Below are 24,645 nucleotides of genomic sequence, written 5' to 3' on the forward strand. Positions count from 1 at the left end.
TGTAATGCTCCTCCATGTCCTCCATCCCATCATCTTTGATCCCACCTCTGCTGCCTTCCATTTGTCAAAGTATAGGTCGATCAGCGGAAGGGCTTCCTGGGAACATTTTGTTTCTACTCTGGTCTAGGACACGATACTACAGCTTGGCAAACAGCAGATGGCTTGATCATCATTTAACATTGTTCTATTTCAGGCAAAACGTCCTTGTGAGTTTTATCCTCAATGACGCCAACCTGCTGTAAGGCTCTCTGGAGTTAATTCCCCCACTTGGTCTTGCCTGCTGAGTGACTGTCTTTCATGGTCACCTAAGAGGTTTCTGCAAGTGCTAACATTCCCTTCACTCAACCCGAGGGGGAACTGGGGTCTTCACTCTCAAGACATGAGCGAGAGAAGCCTCAGTGGCAGCAGCTGCCGCCCCGGGAGGGCCCAGCTTGTTAAGCACGTGCTCCCAGCTGGAGAGGCCCTTGTTATCCTGCTGCTTCAGCTGCTCGCTCCCCGGGCAGGGAGCCGGGCGCTGTGGGGCCGGCCGGTGTGAAGAGGCGGTGAGAGGATCACGGCGGGGGCCCGTTCACCTTGTTGAAGTAAAGTACGTGCCTCCTTACCTGCCTGTGAGGCAGCAGAGGAGCTGGGACACTGAAGTGCGTCATTTACACCTAGGAAAGTCTTAGCTGAAAAACACAGGTGAACAGGCATGGAAACTCCTGTCCTCCAAATCAGCTCCTTGCCTCAGCTGAGGGCCTACAAAGGCAAATGTTAAGGGCTGAACAGTGGCCAGGATGGGGGCCAGGAAGAGTGTTGGGCTTGATAGTAGTGCTCTCAACTTCTGAGTGACCTCTCTGGGCCTTACTCTGTGCAACAGGGTAACAGTCCAGACATCTCAGAATCAGTATGACATAGTGAAAGTGTTAGTCGCTCAGTTGTGTCTGACTTTGTGCGACCCCAGGCTCCTCTGTCCGTGGGATTTCCCAGGCAAGAATACTGGAGTGGGTAGTCATTCCCTTCTCCAGGGGAATCTTCCCAGCCAGGGGTCAAACCCAGGTCTCCTGCACTGCAGGCAGTCTTTATTGTCTGGGCCACCAGGGAAGCCCAGTATGTCATAGGCACCAGCTAATCAGAATGAAGAAGGGTTTCATTGCTGCAGATCTCAACTGCAGCTGGCCTTAGCTTTTTAGCTTTTGGATGGGAGAGCGATGGGGAGGACCTGGAGAAAGAGCCAGGGTGTGGGAGCGGGGAGAGGCCCTGGGGAGCTCAGAGAATCTACTATTCACCTATCAGTACAGGAGGCTTTCAATATATTGACAACCAGTGTGACCATATTCCTGCTGAATGTCAGAGCCAAGTGTCAGCACTGCTATACCGTACAAGAAACGTGAACTTACTCTCCTTTGTTATGTACCTCTGAATCACTTGGGGAGCTTGTTGAAAACACATATGCTTAGTCCCCACCCCAAAACTACTGAACGGCCTCCTGTAGGGCCCTGGCAGGGACCACTATGCTCCTGAGACCTGTGTGCCTGGATCAGCTGATGTCTGGGGACCCAGCTGTATGTGGAAGGGGTTTAGAATGCTTCTGTGATGAAGTGGAGCACAGTCTGGAGGGGAACATGCCCAGTTCAGGTGCAGGTCATGTGAGTGAGTGAAGCAGGCTGCTGGGGTCAAGGCAAATTGAAGAGCACGTGTCCATTTCACTGAAATCTTGACCTTGCCGCAGCCCCCTCCGGATGGCTGCCCGTCGGGAATGTGGGCCTGGTGTAGATAGACTTTCTGAACGTCCCAGGGAAGCTGGAAGTCTGTGAGTCGGAAGTCTGTGAGTCAGAAATCAGTGATTTCATTCGGCCTCTCACTGAGTCACAGGTGGGGCCACTGCTTTAAAATCTTCCTGCAGAATCTCTGTCTATGGGAGGGGGCGGGGGAGGAGGTGTACCGGCCCAACGCGAGCCGGGAAGGAGACAGGCTTTAAGTGAGGACCTTGATGCTTGTTTGTGTGCCTGCTCAGTTGCTCAGTCACGTCTGACTCTGTGCAACCCCACGGGCTGTAGCCCACCAGGCTCTTCTGTCCATGGGATTCTCCAGGCAAGAATACGGGAGTGAGTGCCATGCCCTCCTCCAGGGAATCTTCCTGACCCAGGAATTGAAGCCAGGTCTCTTATGTCTCCTGCACTGGCAGGCAGGTTGCTTTACCACTAGCTGCTTACGGCGACCATTTCCTCAAGTGTGGTCCTCAGAGTCTGTCCTCAACTGGTTGCGCCCCTCCTTCATCTCTCAGGTGTCCCCACCTCTGTTCCTGCCCCAGCAGAGCCTGCTCACAGCAGCTTTCCTTGCACTGAGGTGTCAGGGCCGATCACAGGGTGAAGGCGGGCCTCTTCTAGGGCCTCCGAGTCTTGGCTGAGGGTATAGAGGTCTCACAGGAATGTCTGGCTTCAGACGTGAGGTGTTCCACACCCACCTGGGATCCCTGGAATGTTCCACACAGGAGCGGATTCTTTGTACTTGAGGACAAGAGAACTTGACTTGGTTGCTACATTTAAACCCACTGCCAGTGCTTCTTACCCCACTTGGACACCCTTTCTCCCATCCTTTTGCCTGCCTGACTCTTTCCTGTCCTTCAGGTCTCAGCTTAGCCTGTGTCTCGACTGCCATGACTAGGTTACTTGGTCTCCTTTCAGCACCACAGCCCTGGGCAGGCCCTTATTTAGACTTTCTTGCCTGGAATTTCAATAACCCACTTTCTTAAAAACATTCAAGGCTAACCTTTGTCAGGTATTCACTATGTACCAGCATGACTTCAGCCGCTTTATGTTACCTCGGTTAACCCTCACAATTACCCAGTGAGGCTGGCACTGTTATCAAGGCTTTTAAGAAGTCAAGGCCCAGAGAAATCAAGTACCTTGCCCAGCATCACACAGCTAGCACGTGGTAAATGAGGACTGGACCTAGTCTGTGTGCATCAGAGCCGGCAACTGTAACCAATGCGCTGTGCCGCCTCTCCATGGTCTGAAGTCGGTAAACTCACAGCAAGGATGGTCTTTTGGCTCATTGAGCATAGTCCCGAGTTAGGCCCTGAAGTTAGATAGCTTGAACTCAGGGTGAGGGCAGCTATCAAACTTGCTCTGCCACTGTCTGTGGTTACCCTACAAGCCGCAGCTTCCTAGGCTCTATAATTGGAATTGTTACATTTGCCATATAAGGTTATGGTGGACATTATAGGAGAGGATGTAGTATCCAACATGGTGATGGAATAAATGACAGGAAGTGGCAGCGAGTTCAGCTTCTACCATCCTTTTCAAATCCTCAGGTGACTCAGCAGAGATGGGATTTGTTTCGGAGAGAGGGAATTTGCTGCTGAACAGGGGGAAGGGGGCTGGATGGAATGGGAGTGGCCAGTCTGGCATTGCTTACAATTCTCAGAAAGGTTACTCTATAGCGATCTTGGGCAATGGGATGAATATTCTGTTTCATTTGGAGGGCCTGGATCCTGTCTTCATTACACTCAAACAACCTGCTTTCAGCCACAACAGTTAAAAATTAACTGGCTCTAGTGCTACTGAGGCACAGAGTAAATATTTGGTTGTCTGGGCATGTCACATGTCTGCCGCTCTGGGGGCAGATTGCTAAACTCATTGCGAGTACTTTTTGGGGTAAATATGAGGGGTAGGTACTCATATTTCATGATGCCTTTCTGTCTTGGTGACTTTTCTCCATTTCTCCATCTGGATGACTATTTTCACCTCACTGAATCATGCAGTTGGGGTGACAATTTTGTGGAGTAGACATGGGTCAGTATCTCACAGAAGCACCAGAACATGTTGCCATATTGGCCCTATCAACCCCAAAGGTCTGACATGTGCAGTAGTCCTTGGCAGGATGATGGTTTTGTTTGTGTTTTATGAAGGTCTGGAAAAGTCTGGATAATTCAATATGCCAAGTGTGTGGTTGGTATGTAAAAGATAAATGTTTTTAATCCCAGGATCTTTAAGAACTGTCCAGGGAGAAGGTCTAATTAGACTTGTCTTTTTTTTTTAAATGATATCCAGGCTTAGGATTAAATGGCATTCATGCACTGAAGTGCCCACATTGATGGGCATGCAGTAAATGTTAAATCACAACAATTAAGTTTAATGAGAATTAATGGTTTGTCTTACAGCATTGTCTCTGCTCCCTGGGCTGCCCTTTAGCCTTGTTTACAAGGCTCTGCCTGGCTGTCCCACTCAGTCAGCCCCCATCTTAGTGGGATTGCCTAGCTTTGCAGACTCCGCCCTTCTTTCCCCACCTGCCAAGAATGTCAAGGTCGATCTCCTCCTCTTTGGTCTTCTTCCCTGACTCATTCCCTAACCCTCTGTCTTTCTCATTCTCATCATCTCCTCCTTCTTACTCCCTTTCCTCTCCAACTTTATTTGTCCAGTTCCTTTTTACAGACACTTTCCTCTAGAAGGGACCCCCACCCAGCTGTGGATTGCCATCTTCCCCATAATATTGCTACCTTATCCTGCAATCCAGGAAAACATCTAGTCTGCCCCAAATAGAAGAAACTAGTGGAAGTAAAGACTGTTTGCAGTGCAAACAGAATGAATATCTAAACTCAAACCCCTTATGAAGTTGTTTCTAAGCACACTGTGTTTTCTTGGGGAAGTCTGTCTAGAGCCAGGGATGAATGATGGTCCACAGTACCATACAGGACCCTCTCCGTAAGTACATGCTTCCTGCTTATCTACTGTGTAGGGCTGTATGTGGGCAAACAGATTGAGAAGCTTCAAGTATGACTGCAGTCAGCTTTCTCTCTGACCTTGTCTGGAGCAAAGCCAGGGAGCTGACTCTCTTTGGTTTAGAGGGTTCTTGGAATGTTCGCAGCATTCATCTCACACCCTTCCCAAAAGTTCTCCCTTGGCAGCCAGGATTGTGACTCAATGGAAGGGAAAAAGATACAGTGCCTACTAGTGGCCTGTATCCAGGCCCCAGAAGATGGCAGAAGCTGTTCTAAGATGTTGAGGTCAAAGAAGTAATGCCAGCATTCTACCACTGTGACCCCCAGGCTGAACCCCCATTTAGAGCATCATAGAAATTCTACACAGAGCACAGGGAATGAGGGGTGCACACTCCACACTGGGACGAGATTGGGCGGGATGAGCTCCCATTCCTTGGTCTGGGCAGTTGTCTTGAGACATCGAATCATTATGTCTGCAAGGTCACCTACCTTCCTAGCCAAGGTGGGAATCCCCGCTCCCACCTGTCCTTTCCTGGAGCTAAACAAGGCAGAACAAGGACCCATGCTCGAGTCCGCAAAGAACAGCAGGACACCCTCAGTGGAGGCATACTATATTTAAATGCAATTCACCTCTTTGGGGTCTAGGAAAAGCCGCCTGTAGATTCATTTGCTGGGAAACGCCGTCTGCGTGGCCGAGGCAGTGGACGCCGGGGTCACGGTTTTGCTAAAAGCTGACTTCCTCCGGAGGTCTGTCTGCTGTCCAGAGTGGCAGCCGCTTCGGTGGGCGAACAGGATGGTCATCTCCGGGCCCACGGGGGCTGCCTCAGGCTGGGACCCCTTTGGGGTGGCTGGCTGTTCAGGCTTCCCGGAGGTGTGGTGTTTGGTGGGAGGAGGGCTGTAGTTCTGAAATCTCACGGTTTTGACTTGCTGTAAGACAGGAGAGAAAAGGGTCATGGCTGAGGTGTGAGAACTGTACTGTTTCCCCCGGACTTGGCTCACACGGTTCCTTTACCCTCGTCCCTTCTGGGAATGCCTCATTCACGTGTTCCTCCAGCAAATGCTTGTGTCTGCCATGAGGGTCCACCGGGGATCACCACTCTGTCAGGTGCTATGTACAAATCCAAGAGTGAACAGCACTGCCCTGACAGATGACAGGGAGAACCAGTGCTTCCGTGGGGAAGAATAAGATGCTAAGGGAGTGGGTAGGATTATCCAATTGAAGCTGGAATGGGGCTTGTCAGGGAAGGCCTCCTAGAGGCAGAGTTATTTCAATCAAGAACTGAAGAATGACTGGGGATTATCTAGCAGAAATAGAAGGGGCAATTACCGACCTAAGAACAGGGTCCTGGGCAAGAGGGTATGATCCTTTCGAGAAGATATAAGTTCACCTCCCCTGTCTCTTCTCCACCTGCCAGTATAGCCTGTCTTGAGGCCCACCTCTTCCCTGAGGCCTACCTGCTGACTGCATCACGTTCTGTGATAAACTTATAAATCCTCAAAGCAGAGCCAGCAAACCAGCTCCCTGTCTATGTGGGAGTCACCACCTCACATTTGCATAAGACTTTCCTCTCTCCCTTCTTTCCTAGCCTGTTACAGGACCTGTCTGGTACAATCGTGTTTACCTTGCCATTCTCTGTCTTTTGTTTGTTTGTTTAGTCACTAAGTCATGTCTGACTCTTTTGCGACCCCATGGACTGTAGCCCTCCAGGCTCCTCTGTCCATGGGATTCTCCAGGCAAGAATACTGGAGTGGGTGGCCATGGCCTTCTCCAGGGAATCTTCCTGACTTAGGGACTGAACCTGCATCACCTGCATTGCAGGCAGATTCTTTACTGCTGAGCCACCAGGGAAGCCCCAAAACTAAACGATAACAGTCACCTAATTTTCTTGTTACCTCCTTCATCCCACCATCCTTCTTTCCTCAAGGATATTACTGAGAACATAATAGGTTTACAGAAATTCTTATGTCTTCTTATGGAAAAGCCATAGAACCACAAAGGTCCTGTTAACAGTCAATGGAGCAGTTATAACTCTGTGTGACCTTGACAAGTCACTTACACTCTCCTGTGTCTGTTACCTCTTCCATACTGTGAACAGGTACACATTGTTCCCTGTGTAAGCACTTTACTCATCTCATTTAATTTCCACTCCAATCCTGTGAGGCTATGACTCTTCTTACTGCCATTTTACAGATTAAGCAAAAGAATCTCAGAAAGGTGAGGTGTTTTAACCGGAGTCACCAGCTAGCAAGCAGCAGAGCTGGAATTCAAAACAACATTGTATCTGAGGCCAGAGCCATGCTTTTTCAAGTCACCCCTGGGCCTTGAAAGCAGGATGTATGAGATATTCTGGAAGCATCAAGGAGATTCAGTAACATGTCCAGGGAGGATGGAGGTGGTATGACGATGTGGAGGGGGTTGTGTGTGAGGATTCCTTTGACTCCTTGTCCATTCAGAGTTGAAATCTCAGGAGCTGGGACACTGTGCAGTTAGGGGTCTAAAGAATCAGGTCCCCCTCATGTCACCTCATGGTCATGCATGCATGTTCAGTTGTACCCAAAGCTTTGTGACCCCCATGGACTATAGCCTGCCAAGCTCCTCTGTTCATAGAATGTTCCAGGCAAGAATCCTGGAGTGGGTTGCCATTTCCTCCTCCAGGGGATCTTCCCAACCCAGGGACTGAACACACGTCTCTTGTGTCTCCTGCATTGGCGGGAGGATTCTTTACCGCTGCGCCATATCACCTACTCCTACCTTCTCGCTGCTTCTTGAGTTTTCTGGCTTCACCAGGATGGAGGGTGGGGCAGATGCAGGCGGTTTGGGGAGAGGCTCACTCTTGATGGGGATTTCTTTGCCTTCCATGATGAGGGAGCTGGCTGCCGTGTGGGTCCTGGTGTCGCTGCCCCTGTTGACGCATGTGAGGGCAGGCTCCCCGGTGGGAGTGGGCTTGGGTCCCGGCTCTGCCACCACCGTGGAGGCTGAGGAGGGGGCCCCCTGTGGCTGGCAGAACTGGAACTGCTGAGGCTGGACCACCATGGTGGGGCTGCGTCTGAAGGAGCCCACCACGAGGGTGGGGATCCCCGACTGGACGGGTCTCTGCAGAGATCCATCTGGGGAATTACAAGACAGAGATATCAGCCCTGGGGCGGCTGACAGCAGCTGGGGGTGGGGGGGGGGCGCTGGGGAGGCAGTGTGTCCTGATATCCCAGAATAGTTAAGTGCTTTCCCAATTTGACTGTGCTCACATTCTCCCAGGGTCTTTCAAAGGTGACCTTATTCTTTTTTTGGTGCTGTCTGCCGATGCCGGCAGCCAATGACTGGCTAGGTGAATGTTGGTGGGGGGTGGTGTCAGAAGGTGTATTACCTCCATTTGTCCTCTGTCTGTCTCTCTGTCTCTCTTTCTCTCTCTCTCTCTCTTTCACACAAACACACACACACACTCCTATGTTCTCCTTCCAGGCCTTTAAGATGGGAAGTGAAGAAGACAGTCCTAAAGAGAGGGCTTCACAGTGAGAAGAGAAGAGAAAGGTCATACAGACCAAAGAGGACACAAAAGCAGAGACAAAGCAAGTGACAGCAGACATTGAGACTCACAAGGATGAGTCAGTTGAGAGGCATGAGCAGGAGGGAGAGGGCAGGAGAGAGCGGAGGGGACTCTGACCAGCTTCTTGAAGAAAATTCTGATGGAAGCATTAGGCCTGTAGCGTGGGGACCTCTGCTCTTCATCGGGTCTGTGGGGAGGAAAGCTGAGTGGGATTTAGAGACCATGTGTACTGGGCAAATGTGACAGTAGTTGGAAGCAAATCTGGAAAGGCTATTTCCGAGTTAGGGTTGGGAGCGGATGAGCTTCAGGAAGTCCCATGACACAGGCTCTGGAATCTGATCTCTTCTCAAGGAGCCAGGGGCCAGTCAGTCACATCACCTTCCTGCTCCTCGGCCCCCCTGGTTGTAAACTGGAACTAACAACAGTACCTCATGGGCTGGGGTAAGATTATATTTTATGATGCATGCAAAGAGTTAGGATAGGATAGTGCCCGGAACGTAATAAATGCCCCCATGTTTTAAAACTTTTTTATTTTTTCCTTTTTAGGTAAAGGAGAAACAAACTATAAAAATGCATGCATGGTCCAGGAGTTTGGTTTTGCTCCTTTCACTTCCCTGAGCTCATTCCCTTTTTTTTTCTTTTTTCTTTTTTCGGTTTTAATTGAGATGAGCCTCCTCTGTAAAAGGAAGCCATTCCTTCCCCTCAAATTCTCCAGAAGACAGGAGATCCCTACCCCTTGAGCACATGTCCTGTGGGTGACCTGGAGAATCAGCAAGTTATTGCACTCTGAGGGGGGTAGTGGGAGAGACACCCTGAGCCGCATTTTGGGTCATTTCTCCATAAGGGTCTCCCAGCATTTGCAGCCATAGCAGAGACGTCAGTCCTCTGTGACACTCTATGGACACGTGTGTGAATCAAAGTTACGTGTGTGCGGTACAGAGGGCCCATCCAAGGCCATGTTCTGTGTCATGACCCTTCATCAGGATGGGTGTGAACATGAAAAGCAGACACTCACTCAGGAGCGTCGGTATTCTCAGCCGCCGCCGGCAAGCCAGCCACCGCTTACACGAGTCTGACCTTTCAATGTCGACATTTTTTTTTCCACTGACAGCCCTGTGTGGTGCACATAGTCAATTCTCTGTCATTTCTCTTTGCTTTGGGGAGATTGATAGCTTGACCAGCCTCACCTTGGGGAAAGGGAGAGAGAGAGCTTCTGGGACCTAGAAAAGTCAAAGCCACGCTGGGCAGACCTGTCCTTGTCCTGTGCTTCGTCACTCAGTCCTGTCTGACTCTTTGTAACTCCAAGGACTGTAGTCCGCCAAGCACCTCTGTCCACAGGGATTCTCCAGGCAAGAATACTGGAGGAGCTTGCCATGCCCTCCTCCAGGGGATCTTCCTGACCCAGGGATCGAATCCAGGTCTCCCATATTGCAGGTTGATTCTTTACTGTCTGAGCCATCAGGGAAGCCCAGACCTGTCCTTAGGCTCTCGGAAATGAGTGAAAAATCAGTTTATTGCCATATCTGTTTATCTTATGGGTTCCTAATTTCCAAGAGATTCAAAACTCCAAGTTGATCAAGATAGATGTGAAGGAAGAGAGGCAGTGTCCAAAAGTAAGCGGGAAACATTGCCATGGGAATGTTCTTCTCGGCATTCATAAGTGTGAACATTTCAGCACTAAGTGAAATGATACATTCACATTATGGGTGGACCTAACATGATCTGCTGAATCGTAAGAGCTCTGATAATGCTGATATGACGCTAATGCTATAAAAGTAGCTATCATTTCTTGAGTGCTATTGTGTGCCAGGCACAGTGTCATTACTATTAAATGGATTCTTTTATTACTCTGATGAGGTAGGTGCTATTTTAATTTTCATTTTTCAAACGAGAAAACTGAAGACCCAAGAAGTAAGTAACTTGCCCAAGGCTATTGTGGTGGGATTACTTATTGTGTGTCTTGCAGGGAGAAGGGGGAGGAAGGCACTGGAGGGTGCAGAAGGGAAACACGATTGGCTCGAATTAAGAGGCAAGACTGCTGGGATTGGTAGTCAAGCAAGCGACTGGAAAGCACTGAGAAAGAGTAGAGCCAAGATAATTGCTTTAACTTTCTGGGGGCATTTTCCTGTGTGGCATACTGCCCCACATGTGAATCCTTTGCTCTGACTAGTACTGCATTTTCACCTTTAATCATTTTTTTAAGATCGAAGGAGGGATGGCAGAGTCCAGTCTAAGTCAGGGGATGTAGAACAAATCAAGTTGACTTAGCTTGGCTTGTTGTCTTCTTCTAGAGAGGTGTACAAATATAGAGGTTTGATGTGTTATATAACAATGGGTCTCAGAAACTTTTTAGAACCCCCCCAAATGAAGTCTTATGCAGAGGTTCAATATATTAGAAGATAAAAGCATGACTTTTAAAATGAAGGAAGTTATGTAACTGCCATGTGTGCAATGTGGATGTTATATAAAAATAAAAGCAAGGTGCAGAACAATGTGTTAAGATTACATGGTATGCATGTACATGGACGAGAACTTGGGACTGGGGGTGAAGGATTGGAAGGATATATTTGTACAATATAATGTAATTTTGTACAATATAATTTTTAAACTTGTACATATATTAGTTAAAGTGGGATTCAGGGGCTCTTAGCATCAACTCCTCTTTTCCTCCTCCCCTGCATCCTTCATTTCCCTTTTGGTACCCCCTGAGGGTTTCCACAGAGCACAGTTTGAGAAACACTGATCCAGCAAGTACTTTGGTCATTCTGTCTTAATAAGAACTAGCATCCAACCTAGGCCATGTTCTAATTATACGTTGGTACTCAGGGCTGGTATCGTCCCAATCAATGTGTATGTATGTAGTGACTGAGGGCTGTGACCCTGAGATTGTCTGGCTTCATCTAATAAAACAACTTGATATTTGGGAAATGTAAAGCAACCTTAAAGCAAAGATCCTTGTTTTTGCAAAACAAACAAACAAACAAAACCAAACCCCAAAACCACTCTGTTTGCCCAGAGTGAGATCGCTCCCATCCTTAGGTCTAGGCACGTACCTCTCTGCCACCACTTACTCTTTCTCATGCTACCTCGTCCTTTGCGGAGAGAGCCCCGCCCCAGGGTCCCCAGGCTGGCTGGGCTCCGCACAGGGTTGACTATGGCCGTGGGCACGAAGACGGACTTGAAGGGCCGGCTCTGCCGGGGATCACTTTCTGAAATACTGCCTTGGGAGGACACAGAGGAGGTGGATAACGTCCATGCGGTGTAGAGGCCAGGACTTCGGGAGTCTGGAACGCTAGATGTCTTTCTGGTTGTGCAATTTTTTTTTTAAAGAAGAAATAGAAAAAGAAAAAGTTCAGTCAAGAGTCCAACCGTATACCACAGTCAGCTCCCAATCATATACCACCTGTGGCCTCTCCTCACCTACTGCTACCCATATATACATACCACACAGAGTCTTCACTACAGAGGCCTCAGCTCCCACACCTGGATAACTGTGTGGGTGCGCCGAGGGAGGGAAGAGGTCTCCTGCTGAGTCCTGGTGGGACGAGAAGATTTGAATTTCATCTTCTTTCCCTCCAGCTCTGATCACTCCTCATCCCGTGTTCCTTCAGCCCTGAGTTTAGGGCATAAGACCTTGAATGTGTTCATCTCACTTTGGAGGGGCAGTTTCTTGTTTGTTCAGTGACTTGTCCACTAGATTCTGAACTCTTTGAAGGCAGAGATCTTATATGACTTATTTTATATCTTCTGTGTTCTGCATATATTGTTAAAGTGTTGAATGGCTGCCATAATGCACTTAGCACTGAAGCCAGTCATTTTGTGTTACACATATTGAGCACTTAGGCTCAGATGGTAAAGAATCTGCTTGCAATGCAGGAGACCTGGCCTAGATTCCTGGGTTGAGACGATCGCCTGGAGAAGGGAATGGCTACCCACTCCAGTATTCTTGCTTGGAAAATTCCAGAGGAGCCTGGAGGGCTCCATGGGGAGTCCATGGGGTTACAAAGAGTTGGACGTGACTGAGTGACTAATACTTTCACTTTCACTGTATGTCTGGCGTTGGCCAAGTCCTTTGCCCACATTATCTCATGGGTTCTTTACAACAGCCTTCTGAGTTAGCAACTAGAAATACTACTGTTTTGTAGATTAAAAAAATACAGATTTACAGTTATTTGAGATTTGAACCTAGGTCCAGGCTGGCCCTTGTCACCCATGCTCTTATCACTGAGCTACACTACCTTCTGGCTAGTCAGAGCATTCATCATTTGGAAAACCCTGCATCCTGCTTGAAATAAACAAACCAAAGGAGCTGGTAGGCCCTACACATGCCTCCACAAAACCTAATCCTTTAGCCTTAGGCTCTAATTTTTAAGACTAGTATTTAAATTTTGAAAACAGCAATCTCTTGCCCACCGCTTTCCAGCCTGCAGCTCCCTGAACCCCGTGGGGAATGGCTGTCACTTTACACACTCCTCTTGTCCTTGTCCCATCCTACCCCCATCCTCCTCCAACCCCAGAGGAGTACTCCATCAATCACCTTGTCACTCTGTTGATTCAGTAACCTCTGCTAATTCCCTGAAGCTAACCAACTCAACCAAGGTCCTGACACAAAGATGTCTCCATGTAGTTTCCTTCCTGTCAATGCCTCCAGGTTTCTCTTTGGGTAATTTCCTCTTATTTCTCCTTTTTCTCTCCCTCTTTTGCTTAAAAAAGTGTATGTAGTTTAATAATGAGCCACCCGTGTTGCACGAGACGGGAAAGGCACCACTTAATGTGGCCAACTCTGCCCATGCAGCATATGCAGCCACATGCCCGGGGGACAGATGCTTGTGGTGAGGGGGTTTCTGGCCACAGCTTTCATTCTCCTCTGGTCTCTGGGGATGCAGTTAGGGAAGTGGAGTGGGCTGGCCACCAGTCAGAGCTCAGATTACATTCTGGAGATGAGGGCTGGGCTGAGAGAACTCCCCAGCTCTGGCTTTCATGGCAGAGTCTGCATCTGCCTGTGTTTTAAACAAAGACCTCAAAGTGTAGGATGCTGCAAAATGGACCAGCAACAGGGAAATCAGGTTCCAAAATGGTTGGCAGTGGCAGCAAGTACAGAAAACAGTTAATGAGGCCTGAGTCAAGCTTATTCCACCAGTCCTTTCTTTGGACAACTGTTTACAGACTGAGGTGCAACCTCATTTTTCTGGGCCCAGCACGAGGCTGGATTCCAGAAACTCCTAAATTTCAAGTCCCCTTCCCAACACAGAACCCCTCTATGTTTTTTGGCAAAAAGGTCAACATGGGCTTCCCTGGTGGCTCAGGGGCAGCGAATCTGCCTGCCAGTGCAGGAGACATGGTTTGATCCCTGGTCCACGAGGGAGCAACTGAACCCAAGTGCCACAAGTGCTGAACCAGTGCTCTGGAGCTCAGGAGCTGCAACGACCGAAGCCTGAGCACCCTAGAGCCTGTGCTTTGCAACGAGAGAGGCCACTGCAATGAAAAGCCCATGCACCACAACTAGAGAGTGGCTCCTGCTCACTGCAACTAGAAAAAAGCCCAAGCAGCAACGAAGAAGACCCAGAGACCCAGCACAGCCCAAAAAATAAAAAATAAACTCAGCACTTACCCAGCATGCTCTTCTAACATCAAAATGCTGTGCTAACATATATTCATTAATCCCCATGACACCTGAGATCTGCAGACGTTATGACCCCTGTTTTCTAGATGGAGAGACTGAAAGGCATTCTGGGTTTAAAGGGGAGGTGAGCATGTTGCCTCTGATTTGCCCCACTGCACTGCTTTGAGTGTGTCCCCCTTTCTACCTGAGATACAAGCCCTTAAGAACTTGTGCAGTACATGAAAGGGGCATGACACATGTGCCGTCTACCCTGCTCAGTAGTGGCAGGAGCCTCTTGGTAAGGCAAGAGCTTGCACTGTGACAGTCTTTATACAGTTCTGTGTAGCAAGTTAAAGGCCAGTGAGTGGTGGCCCACCTGTCACTTTTCTCTACCCCTTCGGCAACGGGATGGCATATGAGTCTGCTGAAGGCTGCCTGAAAGAGAAGTATCCCAGCTCACTGGGCAGAAAGGCGTATATTGGGAGGACAGAAAGGAGTGGGAAGAGCTTGGAAACAGGATCGTAAGGAGGCTACTGAGAGTGGCGAGGCAGGAGTCTGAGGTGGGGAGAGTCTGATCAGGGGCTGCTGCTTGAGTACCCGCTGTGAACAGCCTTCAACTTGGCCCATGTGCCTCTCTCCCTTGTTCCTCCTGATCCCATTTCCAAGTTCTGAGAGGCTGAGCCTGTCCCTCAGCTGTGGTAATGAGCTGAGGAGGCTGGGGAGGAGAGGGAGGTGAGAGGGAGAGTGAGGAGGAGGAGAAGGAATGGGGAGGAGCTGGTTTCTGCAGCCTCTAAAATGGGAGGGAACATTGAGACTGGGTGTGGAGGAGGAAACCCAAAAGCATGCAGGTGCTGCTACAAAGGACCTGAATGAAAACGTGACAAGTGTTGTGTACCCCCGACCCATGGGCTGTCTCTGGGATCTGGGGAATAGGTCATGGTGGCAGAGATCTAGGGGTGGTCAGCACAGCTGGGCAGGCCGGCATTCCCCAGAGCACAGAGCACTGGGGCTTCACACGGCATAGCAGCCTCTCCTCTTTGGTAATTCAAAGGCTCGCTTGCGAACCATAAATCAAAACCCTGGCATTTTGGTCAACTCTAGTCTCTCAGTTGATCCCCAGGCTCTGTCTGGCTCAGTGCATTAGGAGATGCTGATTAAGAGTGCTGCTGATCAAATCTCAGGGGGCACCTCACACCTTGGAGGTCTAGCTGTCTTAGAAAAGGCAGTCCTGTACACCATGGGGGCTGGAGGTAGTGCAGAGCCATCCCTGCAAGCACACAATGAAAATGGGGGAAAACCTCTCACCCACACAGAACCGAAGAGCAGAAAGGGACCTCGCACATGTAGTCCAACCCACTCAGTAGCAGAAACTCTGCTGACAAAGGATGGCCTCATTCAGCCCTGAGAACTGGGAGGAACCAAGCCTCCCGCAGTGGGAAGGGTTGTTAAGAACAAGGGTGAGCTGCCCCCAGATAGACAAACTGAGCATGTCATCTGCATCCAAGGTTTCGGGGATGGAAACTTTCTCTGCATCTGGGAGGCTGTCAGAGAAAACACACACACAGGGAAAGCATGGATCTGCTGTCAATTAATATCCCTAGGGAGATTATACTGTGACAGTGACTTTCCTTTCTGGAAATGCTGATTTCCTGGAAGCAAACACTCCCATCAGCAGCATCTCAATATATGCACAGAGTCAGGTTTCTATGAGCCAGGGGTGGGGAGGGACTCATGGCCACCTACGGTGCTGCTGAACATCCATCCACCATCTGACACACAGCCACCTCGGATAGAGTGAGTCCAGAAGCTCATCATTTGCCCAGGAATAGATCTACCTTGGAGAAAAGCCAAGGAGAGAATAGGAAGCTGGAGCCTTGAGCTACATTGGAACAGAGTCCCATGTGCATTCAGTTAGGGTGATCTTAAGTCCAGATTTTCCAGGGAGAGTTTGTTTACACCTGCTCTCCTGGCAGTGTCCCTCTTCTATCTCAAAAATGTCCTAGTCTGGATGATGAATTATACAGTGACTCTTACTTTAGTGGTTTTTTATGGAATAATCAGGACTTCGGGCTAAGGCCTGATGCAAATGCCCCAGTAGAGTAGTAGAGATGGCCCTAGAGAGTTCATGATAGTTTCTTCCGTGGAAGACTGTTCATGAGTTAAAGTAGGTCTTTGCTCTTCTCTGTCACTCCTGAACTATCCTCCCACTCTCCTCAAGACTTCCCAGCTTGGAGTCACAAGAACAGACTCTACCATCTCCTACCCTGCCTTGTTGCAGGCATCACTTTCCCTGTTTCCTTGGGGAATTAAGCTCCCGGCTCACGGTCATTCTCTCCACCACAACGGATCCTACCTCGGTGATTTCATCTAGTCTTTGGGCTTTCATCTTAAACCTAGACTTCTTTCTTAAATGCTAGACTTGAATACGCAACCATTTACTAGGACTACTAAGGCATCTGAGACAATGTGCTGCAAACCAGGCTTTTGCTTCTCCTCACTAACACCTCAAGACCTGTTTGTTCCTCTTTTGGATTTCAACTCCATCTCAGTAAAAGGCAACGTTGTCTTCAGTTACTCAGGACCCACTTTGAGTCCTCTCTTTTTACACTCAGAATTGGATTTGTCAGAAAACCCTGTTGTTTCTACCTTTAGAATAAACCAAAATCTAACCACCGCTCCTTCCCTCCTTCCACAGCCAGCACCTTCATTCATTTCACTGTCAACATCCCCGCCCTCCCCCCACTCCCACCCCCACCCCCCAGATTCTTACCATATCCGCTTAACTAGTCTCTCTTCCTCCACCTTTCCTGTCTACAGTGTACTCTCAACCCAGCAACCAGAGGGGTTCTGATTACAACACAAGATAGGTCATGTCACGCTTCTGCTCCAAGCCCTGTAACATGGTTGAAGTCACATTCCTCATTATGACTGAGCAAATTCTGAACCTGAATCCCTGTTACCCCTCTGGCCTCATCTCTTAAGAGTCCCTCTCACTTCCCTAATTCAGTCCTCTCGGCCTTCACATCAGTATGCTCCTTCCCTGGGGCCTTTGATCTGTTCTTGCTGTTCCTTGGGCCTGGAATACACTTCCCGCATCCCTTCCTTCTTCCTTCTCACTGCTCTGCCAGCCCACCCCTGACCAAACTATTAACATTGTAATCACCCCCACGTAAATTCTATCCCCCTTTCCTGACTTATTTTTTCTTCTTAGACCTTATCAGCACACCACTTATATTCCTTATACGTCTTATTTATTTTCTGTCCATCCCACCAGAGCATAAGCTCCAGTGGGCAGAGATTTCTGTGTATTTTGTTCACTGGTGTTTCTCCAGTGTCTAGAAGGGTGCCTGACATACTGTGCTCAATATATATTTGCTGACTAAACGGATTAAAGCATCAGTTATAGGCATCCTTAGTTTGCCTTTGGAGATTTTGCAAATGTCTAACAAATTCCAAGAACCACTGAAGGGAGTAACTGACCCTCTATTCCAACTTTCTGGCATGCAAAGAAATCTTTTTGTCTGGATCTATTGGTACCCACACTTTGCCTGTATTCTATCTAGAAAGGGGATCCGCCACCTCAATAAAAGCAAGTGCAGTCATTTATTGAACCAGAATCTTCTAAGCTGTATTCACTGGTTCACTTTCCCCTGAGGGAACAAGCTTACTTCCTGGTCTGCACAGTCTATTATGGTCTCTCTGACCCTTGTCTTCTGCACTCAAACAATCCTATTGTCCTTCTAGGTTTATCCAGTGATGTAGCTTCTATTTCCTCACCATTGCAGCCCTCCTCTGGACACACTGCCCACCTACAGGAAGGTCCCCCAAACTGGCCATATATGACTCCTGCTCTGACCCCCATAGAGAACAATGGGATTATCCCTTTCCTTGGAGTTATGACTCTCTGGTATGTCATAAAGGTAGTGTTTATGTGTGGTAAGGGGCTTGGGGCCTTGTGATAGGCTTTGCCTGGACTCACAGGGGGTGGAGGTAGCACTGGACTTACAGGAGGAGCCACGGATACTTTCGGGGGCCTGTGTGTACTTGTGGTTGTATGAGGTGCTGGACAAACTGCGCAGCAGTGCAGCTGATGAATGTGCCAGAGAATGAAGACGGCTGGGAAAAGCTGTTTGGAAAGAAGACCTGCAGGGTAACTAGCACATGACTGGGGGATTGGATGTATGGGTAGTGGTCTGAGTCACGAAAACTCTGCCTAATGGCCCCACGTCCTGGGAAGTCTCCCAAGGTGGTCCTAGAGGTCTTCTGACCATTGGGCTTTCCCATTGTGCTACGATTATGGAGTGTCTGGGTGAAGACAGTGAAGTGTGATTTGTGGGGGTTGTACGGTAGAACTGAAATCTAGTTCTTGAGCAGGCTGGTTAACTGCACATCACTTTCATCATCTGTAAAATAACACCCACCTATTGGGATACTTAAGCATAGCCAAAGAGCTAAAAGATGCAAAAGTATCAATACTTGTAAAATGTGAAGAGCTATTTAAAAGATAACTATTTTACTATTTTTTTAAAATTAATCATTAGGAGGATAGTGAAGCAAAAATTGTTTCTTGGCCCACACTCTGAAAGGATTGAGTCCTTCAGCCATTCAACTCAGAGATGGACTCTGGCCTAGATGATCCAACCCTTTGATGCCTGAGATTGGAGAGGACGCACCTGAAAATGGGGATGACGTAGTTGTTGGGGAAGATGCCAACTCGCCCGGTCACCAAGGAGACGCCCCTGAGCCAGCCGTCCTGGTACTTGCCCAGGACCCTGACGCCTTCTCCCTTCTGTAGGTCCAGTTCCTCGGGGCCATGGGCTGAGTAGGAGTGCAGAGCTACAAACCTGGGGAGACACAGGGAACTGGTGAAGTACACTGGTGAGTGTGCCTAGTGGAGGGCATGGAACCAGCAAAGGGTGAAGGGAGAGGAAAACTCAGAGTCCATGACCCAGTGGTTAGCACTAAACATCCTTTAAGAATTGAAACCTCACTATGTAAGGCAGATGGAAACAGTGGAACCTTGTTGAAGTTGCAGTGGAGGGGCCCAAATCCCTGCCCCCTTCATCTCCTCGCTCCTCCATAGAGTGCCCTGAAGCTCCAGGTCACTCACTGAGGTCACAACAGCATTTTGACATTGGGGAAACTGGCCAAGAATAGAGAAAGGAGTTGGTGACCAGGAATCAGTGGCAGAGTCGGGTCAAAAGCCTGAGAGTGATGGTTCTATCTAGGATGCTTGTTCACACTGCTTAGAGTACCCTCAAGACAGTGGTCATAGACATCAAGGTTCAGGGAACCTAGGGGTCAGCATAGAAGCCTCTCTGATCCATTCCCTCTCCTGAGGGTAGTGACGTGTCTAACCCCCAAGATGCTAGCTTAATGTAGGCAGGAGATGGACATGGGGAAGTGGGAGGCAAGGGTTAATTTCATTGTTTCGGCACACAGTGGAATGAATATTGGCTGCATTGTGGGATGGAGGAGAATGGGCTTGAAACGTGGTAGAAATGTTCTTGGGTTGGAGCAGTGACTTTCAACTCTGGAGTCCACATAGTAGGTTGGGTAGGTAAGATCCAGATATGAGCTTGGGGTAAAGACCCGGGGGAGTAGTTAGGCTGTGGAAGGAGAATAATTATCCAACTAAAGGCATTAAAAATAACCCACTTTGGTTTCCCAGGTTTGGGGTTAAAATTTTATGGCTTCGAGCTGGATAGACGCTAAGGCAGCAGTTTCCAACCTTTTTGGCGCCAGTGGGATGGTTTCAGGATGATTCAAGTGCACGTTCAAGTGCACAAAGTACATTTATTGTGCACTTTGTCTCTATTATTATTATACCAGCTCCACCTCAGATCATCAGCATTAGAGCCCAGAGGTTGGGGACAACTGCTCTAAGGACTTTGAGGCACTGACAGGTTTTATCAAAGGGGCTAGGAGAATGTTCTCATCTGCAAGATTTCTTTCCCTCCTGAAATGTTATATTTATTTCTCACTTATACAGCAGCATCTATTGATGACCAAGCATTGTGACTCTAAACAAAGACAACAGAAATCACTCAGTACCCAATCTCCCTGTAGGGTTTTGGTACATAAACTAGTCTCTTTCTGCTTTTGTAAAATAATGAGCCAGGATGATGTAGCTTGGTAATTTGTATTTTTCATTATTATTTCCTTTGGACATTGTAAAGGAAGGGAAGCTGTTGTTTCTCTCCATGGGATGGTTGGGGACAGGGGATGCTCGATGACAGAGGGATGGCAAAGATGACCCCTCTGTGCCAGGACCAGGAGTGGAGGGTTGAACTCATTTTTTTTTTTACTCACATGTTAGCTGAGAGGTGTTGCTGGGAGCCAGGAAGACTGACAATGGCCGTGGAATGTCCTAGGGAGGCAGGTGCAGGGTGATAGGTGCTGACCTGCAGAAACAGCAAGCATTAGGAGCCAGACCCACAGCAGAGCTGCTGCATTCTGACGCAACTAAAAACCAACAGGCACGCCCAGCACCACCCATCGTGTGCCTTTTTCTCTGTGGTTTGTGGCTGTGGGCAGAGCAGAGTGGTGGGGGATTGGTTTATGGTCTGCTAAGGTGGTATGCCAGGGTCACATTCCAAAAGACGGCTCAGATAAGGCCTGGGGTGAAGGCCTGCTCACTTTACAGCCGACAGAGCACTGCCAGCTCTTCCTCATGTCCCTGGCCCTCCCCACCCATTTCCTAGTGCACTCCCCTCCCTCTAAGAAAACCTGTTCTCGAAAAATGATACGATGGCTAATGTCGAGAACGCTCGCCAGGCAGTTTTAAGTGCTTCGTAAGTATCAGCTAGTTTAATCCTTGTTAAAGGAACTAGTATCATCCCTATTTTTGGATGAGAAACTGAGGGAAAGAGATAAATCACTCAACTAGAATGAACCAACATTTAGAACCAGGTACTCCAGGTCTGAGCCCACACTCTCACTAATGTTAGTATTCACACACACACACACACACACACACACACACACACACACACCAGTTTATCCTGTGACTTAGTGAGGGTGAATCTGCAACCTCTTCACTTTTCCAGGCTGAGAGAGGGGGCAAAAATTCTAAAAGCATCTGGAAACTGCCAGCTATCCTGAGGCTTCACTTATTATCTAATGTCTTACCTTGCTTATTTTCTTCTTGGCACATATCACAGACTGTGATTGTTTCCTTGTTTATTTACTGACCATCCCCCATCACTAGACTACAAGTTCATGAGGAAGGGACTACATCTTGTTTATCTTTGTGTTTCTTATATGCTTAATATGTTACTTGTAACTTAATGAATGAATGAAAACATCTTTCTACCCACTACATCAAATACTAATGAAACCTCAACTATCTCCATGCCATCCAGAGTAAATACATTCAATCAGTCTTCAGTTATCTACCTTTAAGTGATGGTAACTACATATATGTGCCTTTTTAGGACTGTGCTTTGTGGGTACAACTATTATTTGCAGAATGTGTGTTTGAGCAGTTGTGAATCCATTACTTGAGTATGTATGTACAAGTGTGTATGTTTATTCAGAACCTGTGACAATTGTATGTACATGTTTGATGACACTGGTCTATTGTATGTCTTATGTTCATGCATGTGGGTCAGATAAGCATGTATGCTATGTGTGATATATGTATGTATGGTTGTGAGTGTCTATCCGGAATTCTGTGTATATGTCTATGAACTCTAGAGGTGTGTGCAAGAAGACATGGATATAGTTTTGTGTGTGTGTCTGTGTCAATGATTGTGTAAATGTATGTATGGTTGTGTATGTATGTGTGATGTTTCAACTCAGTTATAGGATCAGAAAACCATTCCAGTTAGATAATAAGAAGGGTTAGCAAGAGTATAGAGAAATCTAAACCCTCATACAGTGTTGGTGGAAATGTAAAATGGTTCCAGCCTTTTGGAAAGTAGTTTTGCAGCCCCTCAAATAATTCATAGATTTACCATATGATTCACTAAGTCTGACATTCAAGAGAAATGAAAACATACATCCACACTAAAGCTTGTATGTGAATTTTACAGCAGTATTATTTATAATAGACAAAAGGTGGAGATAACCTAAATGTCTACTGGCTGAAGAATGGATAAATAAAACATGGTATATCCATACAATGGAATAATATCTTTACAATGGAATATTATTCAACCACAAAAGAAATGAAGTATTGATAAATACCAGAACATGGATAAACTGTGAAAACATTATGCTAATTGAAAAAAGCAAGACACAAGAAACATTACATAGTTCTGTTTATATACCTTAAATGGGTTAAATGTAAAACACATTTTATGGTATGTAAAATATGATATGGTATATAAAATATAATTTAATAAGCTTTTAATAAAGTCCCAAACCATATGATTATCTCAATAGATGTACGAAAAGCTTTTTACAAAGTTTGACATCCATTATGATAAAAACTCTCCAGAAAGCAGGCATAGAAGGAACATACCTCAACATAATAAAGATTTGCCATATATGACAAACCCACAGCTGGCATCATATTTAATGGTGAAAAGCTGAAAGTATTTCCTCTAAGATCAGGAATAAGACAAAGAGGTCCATTCTCACTACTTCTGTTTAACACAGTTTTGGAAGTCCTAGCCACAGCAACCAGAGAAAAAAAGAAATAAAAGGAATCCAAATTGGAAAGGAAGAAGTGAAACTGTTACTGTCTGCAGGTGACATGATACTATACATGGAAAATCCTAAAGACACCACCAGAAAAACTACTATAGCTCAGAGCTCATCAAGAGCTCTAGTAGTAAAGTTGCAGGATACAAAGTTCATATACAGAAATTTGTTGCATTTCTATACACTAATAATGCAAGATCAGAAGAAGAAATTTAGGAAACAGTCCAACTTGGTGGGGAATCAATATTATTAAAATGACCTCACTACTTAAGGTAACCTACAGATTCACTGCAATCCCTATCAAAATATCAAAGGCATTTTTTTTAACAGACCTAAAATAATTTAAAAATCTATATGAAAACACAAAAGACTCCAAATAGCCAAAACAATCTTGAGAAAGAAGAACAGAGCTGGAGGGATGACAGTCCTTGACCTCAGATTATAGTACAAAGTTACAGTAAAAAAAAATGGTACTGACACAAAAACAGACACATAGATCAATGGAACAGGTTAGAGAGCCCAGAAATAAATCTATGTACTTATATTCAATTAATCTATGACAAAGGAATCAATATACAATGGAGAAAAGACAGTCTTTTCAATAAATGATGCTGAGAAAACTGGACAGCTACATGTAAAAGAAATTAGAACATTGTCAAATACCATGTACAAAAATAAACTCAAAAAGGATTAAAGACCTAAATGTAACACTGGATACTATAAAACTCTTAGAGTAAAATGTAGGCAGAAAACTCTTTGATATAAATTGTAGCAGTATTTTTGGATCTGTCTCCTAAAGTAAAGGAAATAAATGCAAAATTAACAAATGGGACCTAGTTAAAGTTTTTGCACAGCAAAGGTAACCATTGACAAAATAAAAAGACAGCCTACTGAATGGGAGAAAGTATTTGTAAATAATATGACCAGTAAGAGATTAATATCCAACATATATAAATAGCCCACACAACTCAACATTAAAAAAACAAAATGATATGATTAAAAAATGGACAGAAGAATGGAATAGACATTTTCCCAAAGAGGAAATGCAGATGGTAAACAGGCACATGAAAAGATGCTCAATAGTGCTAATCATTAGGGAAATGCAAATCAAAACCACAATGATATATCACCTCATACCAGCCAGAATGGATGACTATCATCAAAATGAACACAAATAACAAATGTTGGTGAGAATATGAAGAAAAGGAAACCCTCATACACTATTGGTGGGAATGTAAACTGGTGAAGCCACTGTGGAACACAGTATGGAAGTTTCTCAAAAAACTAAAAATAGATCTAACATATGACCCAGCAGTATGACTCCTGAGTGCATGTCCAAAAAAACCAAAAACATTAATTTGAAAAGATACTCTCACCCTAATACTTACAGCAGCATATTTTACAATTGCCAAGATATGGAAACAATGTAAGTGTACATCAACAGATGAATGGATAATGAAGATACGGTACATATACACACACAATGGAATATTACCCAGCCATTAAAAAAGAACAAAATTTTGCTATTTGCAAGAACATGGATGGACTTGGAGGGCATTATGCTAAGTTAAACAAGAAAGAGAAAGACAAATACTATATGATATTACTTAATACCCTTTTCCCTGTATAACTCTATTATCCAAATCTCATCACTGCTGCTGCTTTCTTGTGATTTTTTTGGGGAAAATGTATGTATGCATATACCAACATCATATATCTATATCTGTTTATTTTTTAATTTATAGAAAAATGCCACATTATGGACACTATTCTATTGTTTCTTCCTTGTATTAATACATTTTAAGATTTTGGGGGTTTCCCTGGTTTCTCAGTGGTAAAGAATCTGCCTGCAGTACAGGAGATGTGGAAGATCCCCTGGAGAAGGAAACTGCAACCTATTCCAGTATTCTTGCCTGGAAAATCCTACGGACAGAGGAGCCTGGTAGCTGACAGTCCATGGGGTTGCAAAAGATTGGGACATGACTTGGTGACTAACAACAATAAATAGTGGAATCTAAAAAATACAATAAACTAGTGAATATAACAAAAAGAGGGCAGACTCACAGATACAGAGAACAAACTTGGGGCTGCCAGTGTGAAGAGTGGGGAGGGACAATATAGGGGTGGGGGAGTGGGAGGTACAAGTTATT

General features: G+C 46.4%; 1 protein-coding gene across 3 annotated transcripts in view; it reads right to left on the reverse strand.

The window, feature by feature from the left end:
- SH3RF2 (SH3 domain containing ring finger 2) overlaps positions 1–24,645 on the reverse strand; it is a 144,365-nt gene that overhangs the window by 13,113 nt on the left and 106,607 nt on the right. Inside the window, exons 5-9 of one of the 3 annotated variants that reach the window (XM_043465109.1) lie at positions 20,159–20,250; positions 18,520–18,690; positions 11,298–11,548; positions 7,455–7,810; positions 5,333–5,629 (exon numbers count right to left, since the gene is read on the reverse strand). In XM_043465109.1, coding sequence (XP_043321044.1) covers positions 5,366–5,629; positions 7,455–7,810; positions 11,298–11,548; positions 18,520–18,690; positions 20,159–20,250 — 1,134 coding nt within the window. In that variant the 3' untranslated portion in view covers positions 5,333–5,365. Of the gene's footprint in view, positions 1–5,297; positions 5,630–7,454; positions 7,811–11,297; positions 11,549–18,519; positions 18,691–20,158; positions 20,251–24,645 lie in introns of those variants that run through there. The other 2 variants (XM_043465108.1, XM_043465110.1) reach the window with 2 other exon arrangements.

This window comes from Cervus canadensis, chromosome 4 (genome assembly GCF_019320065.1).
Source record: "Cervus canadensis isolate Bull #8, Minnesota chromosome 4, ASM1932006v1, whole genome shotgun sequence".
NCBI classification, from domain to species: domain Eukaryota; kingdom Metazoa; phylum Chordata; class Mammalia; order Artiodactyla; family Cervidae; genus Cervus; species Cervus canadensis.